Genomic DNA, 23,606 nt, shown 5'->3' with positions numbered 1-23,606 from the left:
ACGGAAATATATGTTAGCATTCTTCAGTAATAAACGTATGATTTTTCCGAAAACTAACTTGTATGGTTGAATACCAAGAGATTGTCTTTTAAATCTTCTCATGTGACGGGCATGATAAAAGACTTATGAACCGTTACTAATATGCATGGATTTTAAAAAGGTCGAATGTGCCACAGTGTGCTTTTATTTTCAACAGCAGTGTGCTTCTAATAAAACTCTTGCTATAAACGGCAAACTTTTGGAAAGCTTTCTCCATAGTCAAGATAATAAGCTTTAAAAATTTTAAATTTTAAAAGCTTAAATTTAAACTTTCTAAAATATATAAAAACTTTCGGTTAGCATAAATGAGAGCTTTAATAATATAAAATAATATTAATTCATATAACAGTTGTTTGTAACACCTCAAACTAATAAAGTTATGTAAATATAGAGTTATATATATCAAATTGATCGGCATCACGAGACGAATCAGGGAAAAGACCGTGGAGATGCCTCAAATAAGGCTATAAAATTTTAAAAATTATTTAAATTTTTTAATTCATGTCCTCAATTTGGTTCTATGCATATATAGATCACTCAAACCAGCTGGTAATATTTTTCTCTAGTTCCTCGTTTATGATAACTTATTTACATTGGGTATGAATTTTAACTGTATAAACTCATGAGACTACTTTAAACGGTAATTATATACTTTACTACACTTATTTGTCTAACTGTTAACGCCTCGTATTATAAAATGAAAAATGTATTTGCCGCATTATTTGCACCAAACGCCAAAGTCCCTGTTTATTTTTTTCCTTATCTACATTATTTTTCTTAAAATAACGCACTAACTTACCCCTTTAGCCATTATTTAGACATATTACTCATAAAGTATGAGTCACCTGTGAATGGTAGTTCCCAAATGTACTCGCTGCCAATGTGACACCTGCAAACGAAAACAAATACGATTAATATGTATGAACGAGCATTTAGTAAAATTTAAAATTTTAACAAAATAAACACACACATTATTTCTAATTGTCTTCAGCTAAGTACATGTATTTTTCAAAAATAAATGTGCTGTATTTTTGTATTTCTATAGATATTGAGATATGTGCGCAAATTTGCAATAAATCTGCTGGTTAGGTTGGATCGCTTTTGTTCTTATTCAAAAATATATATCTACAATGAGTACAAATGATATTCGCTATTCATACATACAGATATATGCTATAAAATAATATTATAAATTTTACGATACTCTGTAGTTAGTAGACTGGATTAATGCCTGTATAGATGCCTGTCTGCCTTTTGGAATATATTTAAAAAAATATTATTATTTCCCCAATTTTTAAAACATCACAAAAAGTGATATGTAAAGCCATAAATATGTAAACAAATCTAAATATCGACCCGCCTTATTGCGGTATTTTTTCGCATTCTGCAATTATCTGCTAGAATAACAAATTTAAGCGAGACAAAAATCTGCCATCATCACTGATATATACAATGTCAGGCTGTCAGTGGCGATTTGCTCAAGTTAATCTTATTGAAATGCTGCTAATGTGATTGTTCTCATGTGGCTGACTGTGAGAAATACATACTAATAATAATCTATAAATACAAGGGAACCACCATCTAATATACTCGTATATGCGCTATATCTGTTTATCATATGAAAGCTCATTCGTATGTGTATTGTTTAAGAAAAATGCTGACATTAATATTATAAGATCACTTGAAGTATTTTTAGTTAGTTGTGAGTATTTATTTTAAATTGTGTCATTCAACTAATGACTGACTCTACCAATTCCAGTATAGGACCTATTTGATTAATGAAACCCCGCGAAGTTCATAAACACTTCTTTTATAGTGAAAAATGTACTGTAATCATATTCTAGATAGGTACTCAGTACTAATCAGAAAAAATATATTTCCTCTATATTTTTATTTGTCACTCTCATTAATACCAGTTATCACTATGTCAAACTTAATGACATTCGTACTCAATTGCAATTTATGTAACACCATTTGTTATTCATTTTGAAATTTAAATAGACAGCTTATCACATTTAAAATATTTTTCTTGAGTCACTGGACACAGATCTTACTGAAAATATGTCATATCATTGTCAATTTTAGAACAGTAAATTCGACTCAAAGAGAATGGAACATTAGTCTGTAAAGTCTATCATAGTCATTCCACAAATATCCATAACAGGCATAAAGATAAAATATATGGTAGCTGGTAAATAGTTTTCTGATAATTTGGGAATTTTATGCAGAACAAGCTTAAGATACATTCTTGTTCATTAGTCCAGTACCACACGATGTCAAACAACATTCTTTAAATGAGACGAAAAAGAAAAGGGAAAAGGTTTTTAATTCAAATAATATCAATTTTATGATGAAACATATCCTGGTATAGAAGTATCCAATTTTGAAAACTAAAAACTATTATTTTAGATGATTAAAGCTAATTTATGCTCACTTCCTTTCTCCGTTCCCAATAAATGAAAATCAATGCCAGCATACAAGTTTTTTCTATATATAATATAAAGATAAATACGAAGCTATAATATAAGCGTTTAAACGGTAGGCCTATAAATCTAAGTCAACTGCCACCCGCAGCCAATATTTTTGGCAGTTGCTCTCTACTAAAATACTCTTTTAAAAATAATCATTCGAAAATACTAAGGCAGGACCAAAATATAACAATATACGTACATGTTTGCAAGAAAGTATAAATTTATAATAATACAGGGTCGTTCAACTGAGCTTTCTCCTTCTTGACTGGTGTAGAAACCGCTTACGCGGTTATAGCCGAGTCTACAACAGCGCGCCACGCATCTCTCCTTTTTGCAGTTTGGCGCCAATCGGTAATACCAAGTGAAGACGGGTCCTTCTCCACCTGGTCCTTCCATCAGAGTGGAGGTCTCCCTCTTCCTCGGCTTCCACCAGCGGGTACTGCATCGAAAACTTTCAGAGCTGGGGCGCTTTCGTCCATTCGAACAACATGACCTAGCCAGCGTAGCCGCTGTCTTTTTATTCGCTGGACTATGTCTATGTCTATGTCGTCGAACAACACATACAGCTCATCATTCCATCTTCTGCGGTATTCGCCGTTGCCAATGTTTAAGGGACCATAAATCTTCCGCAAAAGTTTTCTCACGAAAACTCCTAGTGCCGTCTCATCGGATGTTGACACCGTCCACGCTTCCAATTGAGCTTTATATATGGAAAAAAAACGATTCATATCCATTCTAAAAACAATCCACAGAAGAAATTTGAACCAACTTTCGTCGAACTTGATGACTTTTTACTTCAGTAAGTTGATATAATGCTTAGAGGTCTGTACTACCACGAGTCAGGGTACGGTCTCGACTAGCAGCTAACTTAATTTATCAGTTTAGGGAAGAGTAATGAGCTCTTCCTTAATATCTGACTGACACCTCAAGAAGAAACCACCATCCTGTAAGTTCAGCAATTTTGCCGACTGAGTTACGAGTTGTCATTTTGATTTTTGGTAATCAAGAGTGCCAGAGCCACAACATCTTCACGAAGGTGCAAACACAAACATGTGAATATAGAAATTAAAATTCGGTTGCCTTCTTTCAACACATCGATGTCGTATAACGGGTGTCACTAGCACCACTGCACCGCCCACTTTGCGCGCAATGGGTCGTGTGACTTCCTCTCTTTTGCCGACGGCCCAACCGTGATTTTGCCGGTTTGGGGAACGTGTGGGATTGTTTGTGCGCTGCTTTGACTTATTTAAAACATTTTATGTATATATATATACATATTATGTATGACGCTAAATTTTGCGAATATTGGGACTAATAGGTGTTAACTGTCTTCACCGAACTGGTCTAATATGTACCATAACTGGTCCTTCGTATCTTACTTACAAATTGGATACGATTTTGGGAATGTTTTTGTTTGGTGTATGGAATGATGATTATCTGTTAATCATTTCTTTGATGCATTTATATTATGAGTAATAATTTCAATTATCAGCAATCGTTTAAATTCATTAAATTATACGATCTGGAAATAAATAATGCATGAAATGGCTAAAGCTAAACTTTGTAAAAACTCCGAAAAAGAAGAAAAATATAAAGCATATAAGGGTGATTAGTTTCAATAAAGTTACGGAATTACTTTTGGAAAACCATGATTGGTATACCATCTTCAGTTTAATACGATGACAATAATATTGAGAAGCACGATCTTAACCAACCAAATCGTGAAACCATCAATTTTAATAATATGTATTTTGGCTGATTGGTTGCCAAATAGTATTTCAGAATATTTTAAATACTTAAAAACAATATTTTTTGTTTACTTATTTGTTTTTATTGAAAATAAGTCGAGCCAGTGACATTGTCACATATTATTATTCCATCCTCAAAGACAAAACATTTCACCTTTCAACACAAATGTCCTACACACGAATATTTATATGTTATATTGTATATATTATATATATATGTTTGTATATATTTTACGTTATGAATATATATTTATATATGTACGCGATTGATTTTAGACAGAGCTGTAGCAGATAATTCTGCGATAGGATAGAATATACGGCGGTGCAATGACACTTCACTACTTTGGAGAATGACGATTTTACTTTTCTCTTCGTGTTTATTCGGTTTCAATTCGGTACTTATCACAGATTACGGATTATAGCAACGGTTTGGACGATCATGACCCCATTGAAAATCAATTGAAAAAGGTCTAACAGAAGTGTATTGCAGTAATATGTTTATTATCAACTCTTTTAGAAAAAGTAATCAATAGATTTGTTCCTTCTGTGGGAACGAGTATGAAAAGAAATATCCCATTTTGATAATATCTCAGAGTTCGCAAAAGTTTCAGAGATTTCAGTTCCCTGGTTTGCAATATTACATTTTCAACAGTTTAGGCTTGAACCGATTTTGAGGAAGTCTAGAAATAGCCGATGTTGGTTTGATGTTTTATAAGCGTTTTGTCAAAAAAGAAAAAAAAAAATTTCAATTGTTAGAACTTAAAATTAAGTGAATGGATTCCACTTTCATCTACGAAATACTATGTAAATCAAATGAGACTGGCCGCGAGGCGTTGTAGATCTATTAAATCGGTGCCTCTATAAATTGTATATACTGTATGTATGCTTGTATATTTTCAAAATCATAAAATTTTATTTTAATGTTTTAAATTTCATTAACAACAAATGCTAAGAGTGATGTATCTCCGGCATACATATGCACCTCATATATTTATATACAAATGAGAGAAAATTTATAGTTTTTATATTCTTTTTATGTGTTGTTTGTATTTTATTTTTGCTTTGGAAACGTCCATGATACTGTCGGAGGCCAATTAAAAAATAACGCAGCGCCCACCCAACAATACTAAATTCTTGACCATCAGTGCGATCAACTAATGCCAGGGAGAGATATGTAAACCGCTCTGTACATAAAATTTATATCTTCATTTAAATTTTATTTATAATACATAATTACATTGTTCATTGAAGATCTTGAGATATTAGCTTCTATAGATTTGTTAAAGAAAAAGTGTTAAAGAATTCTTGAAAATTGTTACTTTCTATATATAATATGTAAGAAGAAATATACATATATATTAGGTTGGCAAATATCTCCCTTCCGCCTTTTAGTCTTATGAATTTCGCGGCTATGTAGAAAGCGCTACAGAGCTCGTATCTGGCAATACTATACATCTTTGAAAGGTCTCGACATAACCTACAAAATGACGTTATACATAATTAGTTTGGATATTGCGTCAAACAGTTATAGACGTGTAAACATGGACTAACGCCGAAATTCACGCTATTTCCTTCGTTGAAGGCAAATCCGCAAGAAAAACGTTTCGTTAGACTAATGGTGTTTTTGGGGATGGTACTCTATCTCTTCGAACTGCGGAGGAATGTTTTCGACGAATACCTGTGACAACGAATACCGATCAAATTATGGAAACACCGAGTTAGACCGGCATGTGGCTTCTCGTGACATCGCCCAGGATATGGGAGTTAGTCACCAAACCATTTTAAACCATCTTCAGAAGGCTGGATACACAAAAAAGCTTGAAGTTTGCGCATGTTTTGATGCAAAAAAACCTTCTGGACCGAATCAACGACTGTGGTATGCTGCTGAAACGGAACGAACTCGACCCATTTTTGAAGCGAATGGTGATTGGCGACGAAAAATGGATCACATACGACAATATCAAGCGAAAACGGTCGTGGTCGAAGGCCGGTGAATCATCCTAAACAGTGGTCAAGACGGGATTGACGGTCGGGAAGGGCTTTGGAGTGTGTTTGGTTGGCTGGGAAGGGAATCATCCACTATGAGTTGCTCCCATATGACCAGACGCTTAATTTTACCATCTACTCCGAACAACTGGATCGCTTGAAGCAGACGATCGTCCAGAAGCGTAGTGTTCCACCAGGACAACGCCAGACCATACACTTCTTTGAAGACTCGTCAGAAGCTACGGGAGCTCGGATGGGAGGTTTAATCGCATCCAACGTATAGCCCGGACATAGCGCCAAGTGATTACCATCTGTTCCTGTCCATGGCGAACGCCCTTGGTGGTGTAAAGTTGAACTCAAAAGGCTTGTGAAAAGTGGCTGTCCGAGTTCTTCGCAAATAAGGAGGGGGGCTTCTACGAGGAGGTATTATGAAATAAAATTCCAAAATATCACGTCGGAGTAGCGATATCCAATCCAATATCTTGGCTTCACTCTAATTATATATGTCATAGAGATGGTTAAACCTGGTATCTGAGCTGCATTTTCAAGAAGTTAGTAAATCATACGCCCGAGTATTCCTTGAAAATGCACCTACTATATTTCATGTCGGACAACATTTTTCGACTAAAATGAATCAGAACGATTAAATAAACGTTGTGAGTGGTACATGCGCCATGTCCATTAATCAACGAAAGCAATTGCAGACATGACAAAATGTTTATTTAACCTGGAAACTGGACCACTATATGCGACGTCATGAAATTAAAACGAATTTCAGCAAACAAACGATCACACCCACTGAGGGTACACATAGTAGAATGTATGTATATATATATTTCTGCAAACATTTCAACCCACGTAGACATGCAACCGAAAGAGCGTGAGCGTAAGAGAGTCTACGCCGAGCGCTATACATACGAGTATGTGGTTTTGTATGGTGAGCAAAATTCGAATCGAATATTGTTTCAATGTATTTTATTTACAAAAATCATTATTTCACATATTCAAGGGCGATATTAGATGCTCACCGTTTTCCTTTCATGAAAATCCGAGAAACTGTCGATGTGCGATGCTCGATCGCGAAAAGTGGAATACGCATAAAATTTCGTAAATTCGTATTTCGAAACAGGCAGCCGCTAAACACTGTGATTGCTAAGCGGGCGCGCTAAATACCACGGAAGAATTTTGTAGAAAAAGTGCTATCTAATAACGGAATATTATTTTACGTTTAAAAAAATAACTGTTTATTGAAAAATTATAGTTTTGATATAAAAAAAATTATATTTTTGTAAGTTGATATATGCTTATTAGAAAAAAGTGATGCGCTAAAGTGGCTCAATATTCGTAAATAAAATTTTTAAAAATTATAAAAAATATTAAAAAAATAACTAGTGAAAGCAGATTATCAAATAAAATGTAATTTTCAAAAAATCACAGTTAAATCACAACAACACCAAAGCCGTTTAATTTTATTTCAAGCAGAAAATTTGTGAAGTTATTTATAAAATGCTTATTTTTTTTTTGGTTGTGAGTGAAATCTTGGCAACGCGTTGTAAATTTTGAAGGCGAGCAGTTCAAGTTCAAATCAAAAAGCAAGAATACAACAACACCACGAACAGAATTTATGCACAAACGCACGCACATATAGCGGTTTCTAAGTATATTTACATACGTATGGGCATAAAATAAATTATGCACAAGAAAAGCCTATGAAAAATATATATTTACGTGAGTTAAGGTGTGTGTGTGTCTTTAGTGGTGGTGTTTATACGATTTTCACTTGCCAAAATCGCTGCTTTTATTTTACACAAGTGATTTGAAATTCGTCAATTGCAATTCGGTTAAGGCCACACTAAAATGCATTTCGTTAGATTTGATAATGTGCTTGTTGGTGTGTGCGTGCGTAAGCGCGTCTAGTAGTGTCCTTTGTGTTGGTGGTGTTGAAAATATGCAATTAATTTGAAATATATGTGTCTCAGTTTATATGAATGTGCGCTAATGTCGTTAGTGCATTAATTAGCTTAAACACTCATACACATACATTGGTATATGCCTATGTAAGTGTATATATGTATCAAAGGTGTGGTGGCATATAGAGCGCAAATGGTGGGAGACACAATTAGCGTGTTGAATTAAAGGTGCCCTCCTTTTACTCGGACTTGCCGCACATATTTTATATACACACATATATATATATACATATATACATATCTCAGTTCTAATTTTATAAATACGGTGTGCAAATGCTAAATTTAATACAAGCGAAGATTTTATTTTGCAAAAACAAAAAAAATTAAAAATACAAAAAAAATATATAAAAAAAATAATATTAAAAAAAAACAATAGCAAAAAAAAGAATAAAATAAATTAAATTAAAATTAAATTAAATAAAAAATATCACAAATTTTTAAGAAACACCAATAAAAGTAAAATAACAAATAAATAAGTGTGCATTTATAAGCATTCGTCCTTATGTCAAAAGTGTCAACGATATAAAAAAATATATTATATATTAATAATAATAATTTAAAAAATTAAAAAATCGCCAAAAATTTCAAAAACACAAAAAATAATAATTCAAAAAAATCGCATTTATTTTTTTCTTAGCAAACGCCAACACAAATACTGAATCGAAAATTTCAAGAAAAATATTAAACGACAAAATAAGCAAAATTAAGTATTCAAAAACAAAAAGAGATCATTAACACAAAAAGAAAAGAAAATAAATAAATAAATCTCCGCTGTGGAGTAGAGTATACAAAAACAAAAAATTTAAAATAAAGAAAAATGTCATCACCCAGAAATTCTATAAAGAAAAAGAGCGCCGCCACAGCGACTAAAACGGCAACAGAAAAATCACAACAAAAGCAACCACCTGCTCCAGAAAGCAAATACACAAAGACTAGGGAACGCATCGTTGACGGTGAGTTTTGAATGTTTTAAAATATCATGATAGAATTTAATAAACAAACATTTTAAAAATAAATATAAACTTTCTTCTTATTAATATTATTAAAGTCAGAAAGTGCTTAGCAATGTAATAAGAGTTCGAAATTTAAATCTGAGTTTATATTTTATGTTTTGAACTCTTAAACGAAATGTGTTTAAAAAATAGGATGACTTTACATTCGTATCTAAGTCCATTGAAAGTATTACTCTGTACAGTGGTTCTCCAAATTCTTAAAGAAGTGCTGACAAATACTCCATATTATCTTTATGTTTTTCCGTAGATGTAGTTAATATCCGTTTTTAGATTGCTTTCGGTGGATATGTTGATCGAAGTTATGATCTTCACGCAATCGCAATTCAGAGATCAACTGATTTTTATAAGTTCTACCACATATAAAAATGTTAAACACATTTCAGGTTGTTTTGGACCTCGTTATTGCATGTTTACACTATAGTTGGGTTCAGATTCTTTTATACATCCTTTTAACAGAAAACAATTTCCGGGTGAAATTATTTAGTTTCAATACACAGTTTTCCTATAATATTTTCGATTCCGTCATTTCATATACGAAGTTTTTCTAACCCGACAGCGATTTCCGTCAATTTATAAGCCTTTATAGTGACTGTGGTAAATTGTAACTGATATTTTCTTATAGTCAGTTTCTGTTATAAACTGTTGCTTTTTTCAGCTGTCACCTTAGCGTTTTATGGTGACAATGACAAAATCTATTGAAATATTTGGGACTGTTATTTTTATACCCTGAACAGGGTATATTAAGTTTGTCACGAAGTTTGTAACACCCAGAAGGAAGTGTCGGAGGCCCTTTTAAGTATATATATATAAGTGATCAGTATGTTGAACTGAGTCGATTTAGCCATGTCCGTCTGTCTGTATATATACGAACTAGTCCTTCAGTTTTGAAGATATCGTTTTGACCACTATATCATATAGCTGCCATACAAACTGAACGATCGGAATCAAGGGCTTGTATGGAAAACTTTCGCATTTTACAACATATCTTCACGAAATTTGGTGTGAGTTATTGCTCATAGTAATATTTTAATCTCCGACAAAATTGTTCAGATCGGTTCACTATAGCATATAGCTGCCATACAAACTGAACGATCGGAATCAAGGTCTTGTATGGAAAATTTTCGCATTTTACTACATATCTTCACGAAATTTGACATGGATTACTGCTTTAGAATAATATAATCTCCGAAGAAATTGTTCGGTTAACTATATAACCTTAATGTTTCTAGCAAACAACCCAGTTAAAAAGAATTAGTAAAATGTTTTATTTTTTTTACTTACTTTTTCGTACGTCTTTAGATTTGCTTAAACACATAGTTACTAAAAGAAATGCACCTGTGAAGGGTATATTAGCTTCGGTACAGCCGAAGTTAACGTTTTTTCTTGTTAAAACACTTGTTGTCTCTCAACTGGTTTGACAAACTTTCCAACATGTTTGTGAAGTTTTAGTTTCACTTTTGCGATCAGCAGCCAACTTCAAGTAGCACCGTCCTGCTAAAATTCGTGAAACATTGAGGTACGCTTTATTCAAATTCAATGGTCATGGGGCCCTCTAAAACGTTTTCTTTATAAATTATTTTAGAAAAATGGGTTCGAAAAGTTTTATTGACATACTCGAACAACTAGTGCTTGACTTAGAAGAAGTTTTCTTTATAATTTTACATTTTAACGCAGTAGTTCACAATAATATCGAATAATCTGAATCGATCCATGTATAAAAAGCATTCATTTCCCATTGTCATTGGGTTTAGAAAAACACAATACTAATTATCTGTTTTGTGAAGGCATAGAGAGTAACTTTACTTTCTTACTCCTTACTCTTATCCAAGTTTTCAATGATGATTGTTTTAGAGTTCTAGTCTAGCGATAAAAACGAATGATTATCTCGTAAAAGAACACTCGTAAAGTATGGTTCAAATGATTCACATTCTCATTCGAAACTAAACTTCCTTCCATACCTTTCTCTTAACAATTAAATATCTATTTTAAAAGTAATCCATTTAAAAATTTTTTTGTACAACAAAATTGTCTATTTAAAGGGCACAGCTGGAAATATAAATAAGCGCATAATTTAGTCAAAAAATAAATTCTTTATATTTATAAATCCAAGTCCTCTATGGAACAGCATGCAGCGGCACGGAGTATTAAACGCATAAAATTAACGAACCGCTGAGATTGATTAATTGCAATGATTCCATATGGTCTACATACATATATGCATATGTAGATATGTGTATGTTCCAAAAACTTATTGTTTATTGGCACAGGAGGGATGCACAGGGGTCGGTCGTCGACGTAAACGAACCACATGAGCTCGTGGGGGGGTTCTATAATCTCCGGCGTTTTCTTGAATGAAACTTGGCACTTGCACAAGAGTACTAGCAGACAATAAAAAAAAAAAATTGCAAACAATCAGTGACAGCAGACAATAACAATAACAGCAGCACGCTCAAATAGTCCAAAGCCGCATATATAAATATATAGTGGATGTGTGTGTGTGTGTGTTTGTATTCATGCGTATAACCATTGTGCAAAAATAGCCGAGAGTGAAAATAACAAATATAACAACAAATGTGTAACAAATTTTCCTGATTTACTTGTTTTGCTATTATTAAGTATTGTATTTGAACTTTTGTTTGGCACAATTTTGCATTGTTTACGGTTAATATTAACGCTAATGCCGCCGGCTAAATTCAAAAAAAAATTAAAAATAAAAAAATTAAAACAAATTATTCACCATATTTTTGTAAAAAAAAATGAAAAAAAAATATATTTAAGTATGAAAGCGTGTTGTACAACACAAGCTATAGTTTTCCGCTTTGTCGACTTTTAACATTCTCACTTGTGGTATTTAGCATCAATTCTGGCAATTAAATCGTTTGCAAGCAGGCATTAAATATTTTTGGCGCTCAACATGTGCACGCACACACACACACACACACACAAAAAAAAAAAAAAACACACACACACACACACACACACATAAATTTGACGGTCAAATGAATGCGAATTTTTACATGATTTTCCGCATGTAACTAACTAATAACAACGCCACGAATTAGCAACTGCACACACAACCATATCAATCTAAATGGTTGCAAATATCTGAATATTTATTTTCTCAGCGCTGTGAATGCCATTTGACGCTTGCTACTCGTATATGGCAGTTCATTAGTATGATGGCTATCTACTACTCGTAGATAGTGTTGACCGGATGCACACCATTTTTCTTGAAATGACAAAACTGTCACGCTAAAATGACAAGTGGTTGATGATTTTTAAGCAAATTATGTCTCGTATTCTTGATATGTCGGGAATGTCTTTGCTCATTTTCAGCAACAAATGGTTTTTAATATATATGTATCAGCATACATCTCTAGATAGCCATATTTGTATTAAACTTAGAAACCAACCGCTGCGAAATTAGTCTGCTTTAATGTGGTCTAATATTTATTTATTTAAAATAATTTTGATTTTTATTTTTATTATGTTCAAGATTCGGGACCACGGTCCGTTAAAGGTTTTATAAGTACTACTTGAACTTAATTTTAAAAATTCACTTTGGCTTAATGAAGTTCATTCCATAGAATATTTCTCTTTGAAAACTTGAGACCACGGTTCACGGTTAATTGATTCAAAACTATTTCAAGAACTTAATTCTAGGATCTAACTTTGGCGTGTTTAAGTTAATTACGTAGGATCTTCCTCTTGATTTGTTTGTCAGTTCTGAAGAAATTCGAGTTCGATTCTGTTGTCTTCTAAACTGGCATTTTTAATTTATAGATTGCGGTAGCTTTGAGAACCAATAAACCGTTATATTTTCCACTTAGATTGGATCCCCATATATCCAGCTTCTTTCTATTCTACCATTATCCTTACTTCGCATCAAAAGATCACCGAAATTACTATGAGTTGTTTCCAAGTTAATACAGATGGGAGAGCCAAAGCTAATTAGCAGATTGTATCTTAGTTCAGAGAAGATATTTTATAAATTTTCATTAATTCTTATTTTTATTGAAAATCAAGAGAATTCAAAGTATTTCAGCCCTAAACTGTTGAAAGCCTCGGAATGAAAGGAAAGTTCCTTTATTAATGGGATTGAGATTATTCGATCGCATCTCGAGATCGTATTTCACTAGTATTTCTTTCAATATTTTATTTTTTTATGATCAAGTGCCGGAATCCCAGTTTGTGTGAAGGTGAACCAATTTGATATGTTTTTGTTATAATTTTGACTACTTTGACATCCAAAAATTTTAATTACTAACAATTTTACAATAACAAATAGGTCGATTTTTTCGTCTAAAATCGTCAATTTGGCTTGAAAATGGTACCAAAAATTGAAAAATTAAAAAAAAAAACTCGACGTCAATTGAAAGATAAACTAATAAACTAAAGAAAGCATGTTGATTTTTTGGTTTCGGATGATCCAGTGATGCTGTAGGGTGGTCACCGCACAACAACTTTCTTCGAGGTGCCTGCAGAGATCGACGATAAATCCGTTATTCCTCGCTATTTTTCTATAAAACTTTTTTTAAGTATCCTTCAAATGTTTTACTTTCATATAATAATAAGTAAAATAAACCTACAGCAATAATTTTTTCTAAAAAAATTCATTAAAAAAGGTCTTTTTTCGACGAAACAAACCTTAAACAAACCACATCAGATAGTAATTTTTTTCGTAATGGGGATGGTATCTATGAATTTTGATGGATATGGTGGTACGGGTGGTATACGTAACTTCCCAAACTCCAAAAACAGAGTTACAGAACATGTGAGCTTAAATTAAGAGGGTTCATTTATTAAAGGAGTTTAATGATCAAGAGTCTCTAACTTTCGATGGGTTTAAAAATGCGAAAAAATCGTTGACTAACCTATACAAAAAAGTCAACATACTTGTCGAAACAACCTCGTATTCACCTTAAGCACGTGCACGCTATTACGGAGCGTTGTTGAAGCACCTACTCGTACTAATGTACAATAAACGTTAGTGGTAATTACATTAATTGTTTACATGAATTCTTAATTCTTAGTAAGAATTGAAGTGTTAATTTATGCAGCTGTTGAGCTGTTCGGGCCAATTTTTGAGTAATGCGCACATGTGCAGTTCTATGATTTCTTGATTTAATAGCTTTTGGTTTTACAATTGTTTATTATTCTTTCATATGCAAACACTTTGTGTTCATGTTCACGCTTATGTGTATAATTTATATGTATACAAACTAATCACTTTATATGCTTTTTTTTATTACCTTCAAGATGTGCCTCTACCGCCCGCGCACAAACTCACCATGGACGAGGTGTACGACGCCAAAACGGGGAAGCCGAATTATGATGCCATGCGTGCGTATTTCTTGCAAGAAGGACGCATGGAAGAGGCTCCAGCGCTGCGTATCATCAATGAGGGTGCCGCCCTACTGCGTGCCGAGAAGAATATGATTGATGTGGAAGCGCCGGTGACGGTGTGCGGCGACATACATGGTCAGTTCTTTGATCTCGTCAAACTATTCGAAGTGGGCGGACCACCAGCTTCGACGCGGTATCTCTTTCTCGGTGATTATGTCGATCGGGGATATTTCAGCATTGAGGTTGGTAGACACAGTAGACTATGGTATGCAACCAGAGGTTTATTCGAAAATGATAATATTTAGAATTTTTCGGACTAAATACTTTCCATTTCTGGTTTTTTAATTCAAAGAGAGTCTTAAAAAGTAATCACTTCTCCAGAGCACTCTCTTGCTATTTTCAACTATCAATATACTATATATGTTTTTCGAAAATTAAAAAAATATTTGAATAAACCTTGGATATTGTATATGTATTTCAATCTATGATTTAATTAAATGTATTTTATGTTTGAAAATGTATGTTTTCGAAATGAATTTTAATGTGGATTTTCGCATATACTCTCTATATACCTCTTCCCACCAACACCATCTCCGCAGTGTGTGCTTTATTTATGGGCCTTGAAGATATGCTATCCGACGACACTCTTTCTACTGCGCGGCAATCATGAATGCCGCCATCTTACAGAATATTTCACATTTAAACAGGAATGTACGGTCAATATTTATGTCACAATATAATTTGTTGTTATTTACTAATCTCTGCTGTTATAAATTGAAGGCAAAATTAAGTATTCAGAAGATGTTTATGATGCCTGCATGGAAGCGTTCGACTGTCTGCCATTGGCGGCGCTGCTAAATCAACAGTTCCTCTGCATTCATGGTGGACTATCGCCAGAAATTTTCACTCTAGATGATATAAAAAAGGTATTTTGTCTCAAATATTTTTGCACTATTTCATTTTATTATGTTGCCTTATGCATATATGTAGGTATATAGGTATATATGTATTTTATTAATAAGCAAATAGAAGATAATTCAGTTTAGTATTTATTTGTTTGGCAAGCAGATATGAAAAATCTTCGAAAATACAAAACACACAAGGCATGTGCCTTCGTTAAAACATTGAGAGCATATATATAAATACATACAGACATATGTATTTTATTTAATTTTTTTTTGAAAATCGCAATTTTAAGTAGCTTTATGACTGTTTATAATAATAAAATGACACCACGGTCTGTGAAATATATTCACCTTGCATTATCATAATACTATATGAGTTTATTCAATAAATAAATATTTACATATATACTCGTTTATCCATTTATTGCTAGTACTATATTAAACTCATGAGTTAATGACATTCGGTATCTTTCTTTTTAATTTATGATGTGTGGTTGAAATAGTCAGTTTTGACAAATATCCCTGTATTTTGATTAGTCAGTGACATTCTAAGAGTAAGCTTATGTCAGCTGTCAGCTGTTTATATTGGAACAAACTTGTTACTGTTCCGGTTCCGTAGTAACCTATATTTAAAAGCGCGATCCTTTTGATCTTATTCGTGCTAAATTTTGGAAAAATATTTGAAGCATTGAAATGTCACTAAAAATAAACCCACGATAATATTGCAGGTCTTCGGTTAACTTGGAGTATGTTAATCAATCAAAAGTTCTGAAAGAAATATAGATCTTACCTAATCAAAGTAGATGGTCCTATTAGGGATGACGGTGAACAATGAAAGATATAAAGGCATTGCCAGGCCGCCTTAATTACCAGATGTTAGCGTCTTATTACGAAGAATATATTATCTTAAAGCTCTTCATAAGAAAAACTAACGGTTAGAAACTAACATTATTGATGAAAAGATTACTAATCCACTTTTTATTAAAATAATTCTAATTTGCTATATTTTTATTTTAAAATTTCATTAAGTACAATAATAAAAGTATAAATTTCTATCCAGTTGAACAGATTTAGGGAACCACCTGCTTTTGGACCTATGTGTGATCTGCTTTGGTCTGATCCATTGGAAGACTTCGGTAATGAGAAAAACAGTGATTTCTTTTCTCATAATTCAGTGCGAGGATGTTCCTACTTTTTTAGGTGAGTTCAAAAAGTTTATACAGCTGGTTCAAAAAATAACGGGAATTTTTAAATTTCATGGGTTTGGAAAGTCCAAATTTGTTGATATACATATATGCCCACGAAATAAGATACAATTTTTAGGTTTATTCATTGCTTATTTGCCTGCAGCAGCCGCTAAGGTTAGACGTGTTTTCATGAGCTTGGCGATTTCAAAACTCACACTTCGTTGCTTGTTTATGAATTCATGGCCAAAAACAAGACTGTAACGATGACGTAGCCTTCATATTCACTAGACATGACTTCATGCGGCTTTTTCCTATTTCCAAACAATTGAGGACAACCTTAAAGGGCCGTCATTTTACAAGCATACGAGAAATCGTTGAAAGAGCCAAAGGCTATCCCAAAAGTAGAGTTTACGAAGTGTTTCGACGATTGGAAGAAGCGCTGATAAGTACGTAATGTCGAATGGGGACTATTTTCAAGGCGACAACATTAATGTAGGGATCGAATAAGTATTCATTTAAAAAAATACGAAAATTACCGTTACTTTTTGAACACAACTCGTGATCATCGAACTTTTATTTTTATGATATCTGCAACTATCAATGCAATTGATGTTTAGGAGATCTGCTTTAAAATCAAATAATACTAATAATCTAATGTCTTCATCATATTTACAGTTATGGTGCTTGCTGTGAATTTCTGCAAAAAAATAATTTGCTCTCTATAGTACGTGCTCATGAAGCGCAGGATGCGGGGTAAGTGAAATTCCTAATAATTTCTAAATGCTTATGAAATCAAAAATCAAATCGAAAATTGTAATTTGTTTTATTAATTTTAATTTGCCATTTTACATCATTTCGCACATCAGTTACCGCATGTACCGCAAAAATCAGGCGACCGGTTTCCCTTCGCTGATCACCATCTTCTCAGCGCCCAATTATTTGGATGTCTACAACAACAAGGTATTTGCCACACATTATGCTCACATATTGATGCAATATTTTTGTGATCGTAAATTTTTTTTACTGTCTCCCTCCACACTCCTCTTTAACCGAATTGCTGGCAATTATTGCATTTAATATTTTGTTATGCTCTTGGTTTTCATTTTGACGCCGCCGCTGCTGCTGCTGCTGCTGCCATCCAACGCAAAACATAAATGTCGCTTGAGAAAAGGCAGCTGTACTGAAGTATGAGAACAACGTTATGAATATCCGACAGTTTAATTGTTCACCACATCCATATTGGCTGCCAAATTTCATGGATGTATTCACGTGGTCATTGCCATTTGTGGGTGAGAAGGTAATTAAGTGCCCATAACTATAAATATTCAATGCATTTAAGTGCGCGAGAATTGCATTCGTCGTGCATTGCAGTTTTAGCAAAGAAATTTGAAAAAAGAAATGAAAAAAAATGAATTTGAAATTGTGTTTTGTAGGTCACTGAGATGCTGATGAATATTCTCAATATCTGTTCGGATGATGAATTGGTGTCCGGACCGGACGATGAATTGGAAGAAGGTAATGAAACTATAAAATTCATAGCTATTTTAAATCGATTGAGAAACTTGAGTAGCTGAAATCAAAAGTTAAAACCATTGAAGAGAGTTGTTAGAAAATAAATATTTTTTATATTAAGTAGAAAACTTTTCAGATATTGTTGTCATCTTAACTTCGTAATGGGCTCAAAAAGTGATTTATTTTAAGCACGATTGGGTATTTTATCTAAATATAAATTATTGACCTGAAAACTCTATATTCTATTACACAAAGAGATGCCATAATTTCTCTCGAAATTATTTTATAATATAAGAGGTGCTACGACAGTCCTTATCTGCTTGGAGATTATTAATATAGTTCGAAACTAGTATCAATAACAATAATAATTTCAATTCAAGAATAATTAACTTAACCGTCTTAGAGGTGGACAGTTTCAAAGCCAAAACTATCACCTTTTTCATATAATGAAGTTTTTGTTCCAAGAGTATATTTGATTTTGTAACAGATCACTTTATCGACAATAAAAATAGCTCAATAGCTAGATGATATCCCTCATTAAGAAAGGCCTGAATCTGTTAAGGGGTTATATACAGTTAGGCGGCCGAAAAAAGTGAATTTTCCAGAATTTTTTCTGAGAAAACTTTTTAATTTATTGATCCAAAAATTTATACACATATTATGGTATCTTTTAACTGTATTTTAAGACTTAGTACTAGTGAAAATATTTATTTGAGAAAGAGCTACAGCTGATCTCCAGGAGCTTCTCTCAAAAAAGACGTTTTGCGGTGACCACTATATCTCGGAACTGGATCATATGAAATTAAAAAACCAAACAGATTTCGTTAAAATAATGTTAAATCTAGTAATTAATCGAAGGAATAAGCAAAATAAAATTTTTTGACAAAATGGCGGTTTCTCAAAAAAAAAATCGATTTTTCACCGAAATTTCGGCATTATAAAATAAAAAATATTTATCGGAGAGAAAAAATCTTCGATCAATTACTAAAAAATATATTTAAGAAGGTCGTGTTAAAATTTGAGACTAATCGGTCAAGCCGTTTTCGAGTAATGTTGGTCACCGAATTTGAAAACACCATTTTGAGAAAAAGGCGCTGCCGCTCGGACCTTGTACTTCCAAGCACTCTGAAACGCCTTTTCAAAGTTGCTTGTAACTTTGAAAATATTCACCGGAACGATATGAAATTTTCTGTGTGTATTCTTAAATACATGTACATTAAGAAAATGAAATTAAAAAAAAAAATCGATGTTTTGAAAATTCTAACTGTATATAACCCCTTAATATCTTCCTCTAGCTACAATATATCGAATATGATCCCTTCTAACTCTTTGATCTTGTGGAGTATGAATCCAACCCGGTTCAATCTTTATATATAATAATAAAATGAAGAAAATTTTCCATAGACCCAACTGGGCTTGGTACTAAAAATAGGCGACATGTCATAAAATATAAAATCGTGCTTAAAATCACCATTTTATGTGAGCATTCAACAGCAACAACTATTGAATATTAGTCATAAAACCTTTATTATTATTTATTTACTTGTTTTTTTTTATAATGCCTATCTACTCAAAAGGCGATAATTCAACATTTAAACGTCTGGCAACTCAAGTTTATTCCAGTCAAAATGTAGTGATTTGATTGTATCTCTGTGTGTAGAAATCGATGTTGTGTGCCGAACAATGCATTTGTAGTAGTTGTAGCTAGTAGCAATTTAAGTAAAACTTCGTAGAAATTTATGCATTTATAAATTGTACAACAACAATTAATACAACAATGTACTGTTAGAATAAAAGTACAAAAAAGAATACGCTAATTTTCTAATATATATTTCTTATTATATATTATATTATTTGTATTTATTCTTATTTATTATCGAAATATTTAACTTGATTTACGTTTGTATGTCTGTGGTCGCATGCACACCATTTTATTTTGTTCTTCTATATACATACAAACAAACAAATCAATGAAAAATCAAAGAGCTGCGCAAGAAAATCGTCCTTTTACCAATGAACACGAACAATGTAACACCGCCAGCCGCGAAACCAGGTAAGACCTCGAGAAACGCGCTTCTCTGTTGTTTTCGTAAAGCAGTAAATATGCCTTGTAGCGTCTAAAATGTAGTTGTTTGTTTTGTTTATCGCTTAAAACAAATGCGCCCAAGTAGTTCATAGTCCGCTTTAGCTGAAGAAATGCAAAGTTTTTGTTGCTTCAAATGTCTATATTATTTTTAAATTTTTTCTAGATTTATGTGTGATGTAGATGCCTTAACTTTGTTTAGTAGTATATAGTGCTATTTTGTCTCAAGCTTTTAATAGATATAGGCTCCATATGTAGTGCGTTGTCCTGCTTCAAATTATTTAAATACCGAATTTATTGCGCAATATTGTATATCAATATTTGGAACATATTTTGAAACCTTAATTTTTTCGAGTACCCAGGTCCATTTGTCCAATAAATCTAATTTTTCAAGCCTTGCAAATTTGTATAAATTATCACTAGATCAAATTTGAAATTTATCTGAAACGATCTATCGCTTAATTTTTGACCTTGTATCTAGAACCTTATTCAAAATATATAAAATACTTTTTGATATGTAAAAAGACACACCCAAACAGTTGAGCTAATGCTTAAGATAATGAAATTTTAACTATATTTGATCTTTTTTCAGCTCGCTTTGCTTTAACTTTGATTTCTTTTCAAAAAACGTAGATGTGAAAGCAGCAATACAGTTGAATTTAATATTAGATGGTATAGGGACATCTCATAGAAGTGGTATAACCTATTTGCATTCAATTTCCATTTGATAAAGCTAGTAGGTTTCATTTATACCACTTCTTTGTTCGTTTCACTAGTATCCAAGGTTTGGTCAACAGATATAATAGAACACTGTATAATGTAGTTTCTCAGCTGCATGATAAATTTAACCAGAAAGGAAGGGCTAACTTCGGGTGTAATAGAACATTTTATACTCTCACTATTTATTTATTTAATGCTATAAATAATACACTATATACATATATATCCCGTATATTCGGCATGAAGTCAAGGGGTAATTCTTTGATCAATTTAAATTACCCCCACCAAGTTACATTATGTCGTAGATTTTATGTTCACTTAATTTTGCTAAGATATCTCACATATTAACCGATATATATGGTAAGATGTCCACAGGAAGTCTGAAAATCCGTTTATGAGGTATATGGGGGCTACAGAAAGTATTTTTCTGATTTCTCCCATTTTTGGCACAGAGGCACACTTTTATAAAGAACACATCTCCTTTGAATTTCTATTGAATATCTGAGAGATTTGCCGAAATTTTCAATAAAAAATTAGCCACAACCTCTGAGCTCGTTATATTTGATAGCTGAGGCTTTGAAAAGTTATAGTTCGATTTCGGCAATTTTTTACACTAGAACTGCAGTATTTGTGCAAAGTTTCCCGATATCTTCACTGGAGCTTAATTAATATCCATTTACTTAATCAAGTGAACGAATGAGAAGAACGTCAAAATTGTGGTATAAGGAAAGTAGGCGTGGCTGTGAACCGATTACACCCATTTTGAAATTGTATCATCGGGATGCCAAAAAAATATTACGAACCGAATTTCGTTGAAATTAGTCGTGTAGTTCCCGAGATATGACTTTTGATCTATACCTGAGCGACGCCACTCCCACTGTCCCTTATTTATACCAATTTTAGTATAGCTTTTGTGTACAATCTTTACCATAAAATTTAGGGTTTCTGGTGTTTTTCCTTACTTTTGGTAGTTGGGGGGTAGGCGTGGTTATAATCCGATTTCATCCGTTTTCCATTTTGTTTATATAATTTTAGAATTTTATAAGATCATTTCTACGTACTAACTATCTGATTCACTATGACTGAAATTTGAGATCTTTGCGGTATGTGTTGTTCCTACTACTGTACAAGTATATATCAACAATTAGTTACGAGAATTCGTATAACAAGTACAGAAATGAAAATACTCGAATTAATATTTATGAAATTTTCATTTTATAACGCTAAATAAATATTGGAAAAATTTCTACAATTCTAATAAATATGCAAGAAACTTGTTGACACAGCAGGTTTTGCACACGTGTGTAAATAGCAATGAACAAGTAACACAAAAAATATAATAATTCCAGACTTTGTATTTCAACACACCTACCTGTACATAAGATATTTGCAAACATTCCGAAAAATTCTCCAGCCAAGCTTTCAGCTTCAAAGTGCTTAAACGCCTGACGCCGAGTGACGTTAAAGTGCTTGGCCAAATTCGAAATTGCATTCAATAAACGCTAAATTATGATTATTTTGCCTGTTTCTTTGTTATTTCACAGTTTCTGGAGTGTCAGCGCTGCGCAAAGAGATCATACGAAACAAGATCAGAGCCATTGGCAAGATGTCTCGTGTCTTCTCGGTGTTGAGGTGAGTGACTTCAATGCAGTGTTTATTCAAAACAGCAAATATAAATATTTTACGCTAATTAATATTTATTTTCGCTTCGTTTCACCGAAACAGGGAGGAATCCGAATCGGTGTTGGCTTTAAAGGGGCTTACGCCGACTGGCGCTTTGCCGGTAGGTGCACTCTCCGGCGGCAAGGATTCTCTGCGTAATGGTGAGTATAAGATTGTTTTCAATATAATAAATACTTAAAATATTTATTTTTTTAATTTTTTTGTATTTTCAGCGCTTCAAACACTGGGCGCCACACAAGAAATCAAATCGTTTGAAGAGGCGAAAGATCTGGATGCGGTCAATGAGCGCATGCCTCCGCGTCGTCCATTGATGGTGGGCGGTAGCAATAATAATAATGAAACAATTCTCAATAGCAGTAATAATAACGGCACAAGCAATAAGAGCGCCACCGACATTAATCTCGCCAAGAAGATTGTGAAACCGGCGACGGTGCGCTCCGCCAGCAAATTTTAATAGACTGTAGTTAATAGGTTTTTTGTAACTATCATTTAGTTATCTATATGCCTTTAATATTAAATGCTCATTTTTTATTTATTTTCCTATTCGATTTTTGTTATGTTTGAATAACGTAAATTTTAGTTAATTTTGCTTAGAAAAAATTTACAATTTTGTTATTTTGCTAAGATAAGAGATTGTTTACCCGTAGCACTAAAATATGTAATTTACGCTGTATGAGATACTTGACAGAGTATACTTTGTTAGTTGTTACGCTCATTTGTTATAAATAAATAAATAATTAAAATTTATTTTGAGGTTAAAATATACTTGGAAACACATCAAAGACTTCTTAGAAACAACCAACTGGGTGGAAGCCATATATTTTTATAGTACGAAGCTTTATTGGGAAAAGTATTACGGGTTGGTCAAAAACCACTCGAGAGTTTGACAGTTGAACGCGAGGGAACGACATAACGTGGATTTGAAAAGTGAACCAATTGATAC

At 32.9% G+C, this 23,606-nt stretch overlaps 1 protein-coding gene across 2 annotated transcripts; it reads left to right on the top strand.

Moving 5' to 3' along the window:
- Positions 1 to 7,289: 7,289 nt before the first annotated feature.
- LOC105220317 (serine/threonine-protein phosphatase 2B catalytic subunit 1) lies at positions 7,290 to 23,410 on the top strand. Of its 2 annotated transcripts, XM_011196764.3 has the most exons (14): positions 7,290 to 7,532; positions 8,852 to 9,167; positions 14,487 to 14,815; positions 15,173 to 15,284; positions 15,354 to 15,499; positions 16,539 to 16,678; positions 17,341 to 17,418; positions 17,532 to 17,625; positions 17,837 to 17,962; positions 18,099 to 18,180; positions 20,162 to 20,230; positions 22,525 to 22,612; positions 22,706 to 22,803; positions 22,876 to 23,410. In XM_011196764.3, the coding sequence occupies exons 2-14, from the start codon at positions 9,032 to 9,034 to the stop codon at positions 23,115 to 23,117; spliced, it is 1,740 nt and encodes a 579-aa protein (XP_011195066.1). In that variant the 5' UTR covers positions 7,290 to 7,532; positions 8,852 to 9,031; the 3' UTR covers positions 23,118 to 23,410. The 2 variants fall into 2 exon arrangements, with proteins under 2 accessions (XP_011195066.1, XP_054090601.1); XM_054234626.1 differs by lacking the exons at positions 7,290 to 7,532; positions 20,162 to 20,230.
- The last annotated feature ends 196 nt before the right edge of the window (positions 23,411 to 23,606 follow it).

Source organism: Zeugodacus cucurbitae, chromosome 2 (assembly GCF_028554725.1).
Source record: "Zeugodacus cucurbitae isolate PBARC_wt_2022May chromosome 2, idZeuCucr1.2, whole genome shotgun sequence".
Lineage (NCBI taxonomy): Eukaryota > Metazoa > Arthropoda > Insecta > Diptera > Tephritidae > Zeugodacus > Zeugodacus cucurbitae.
This window is presented reverse-complemented; position numbering and strand designations above follow the sequence as displayed.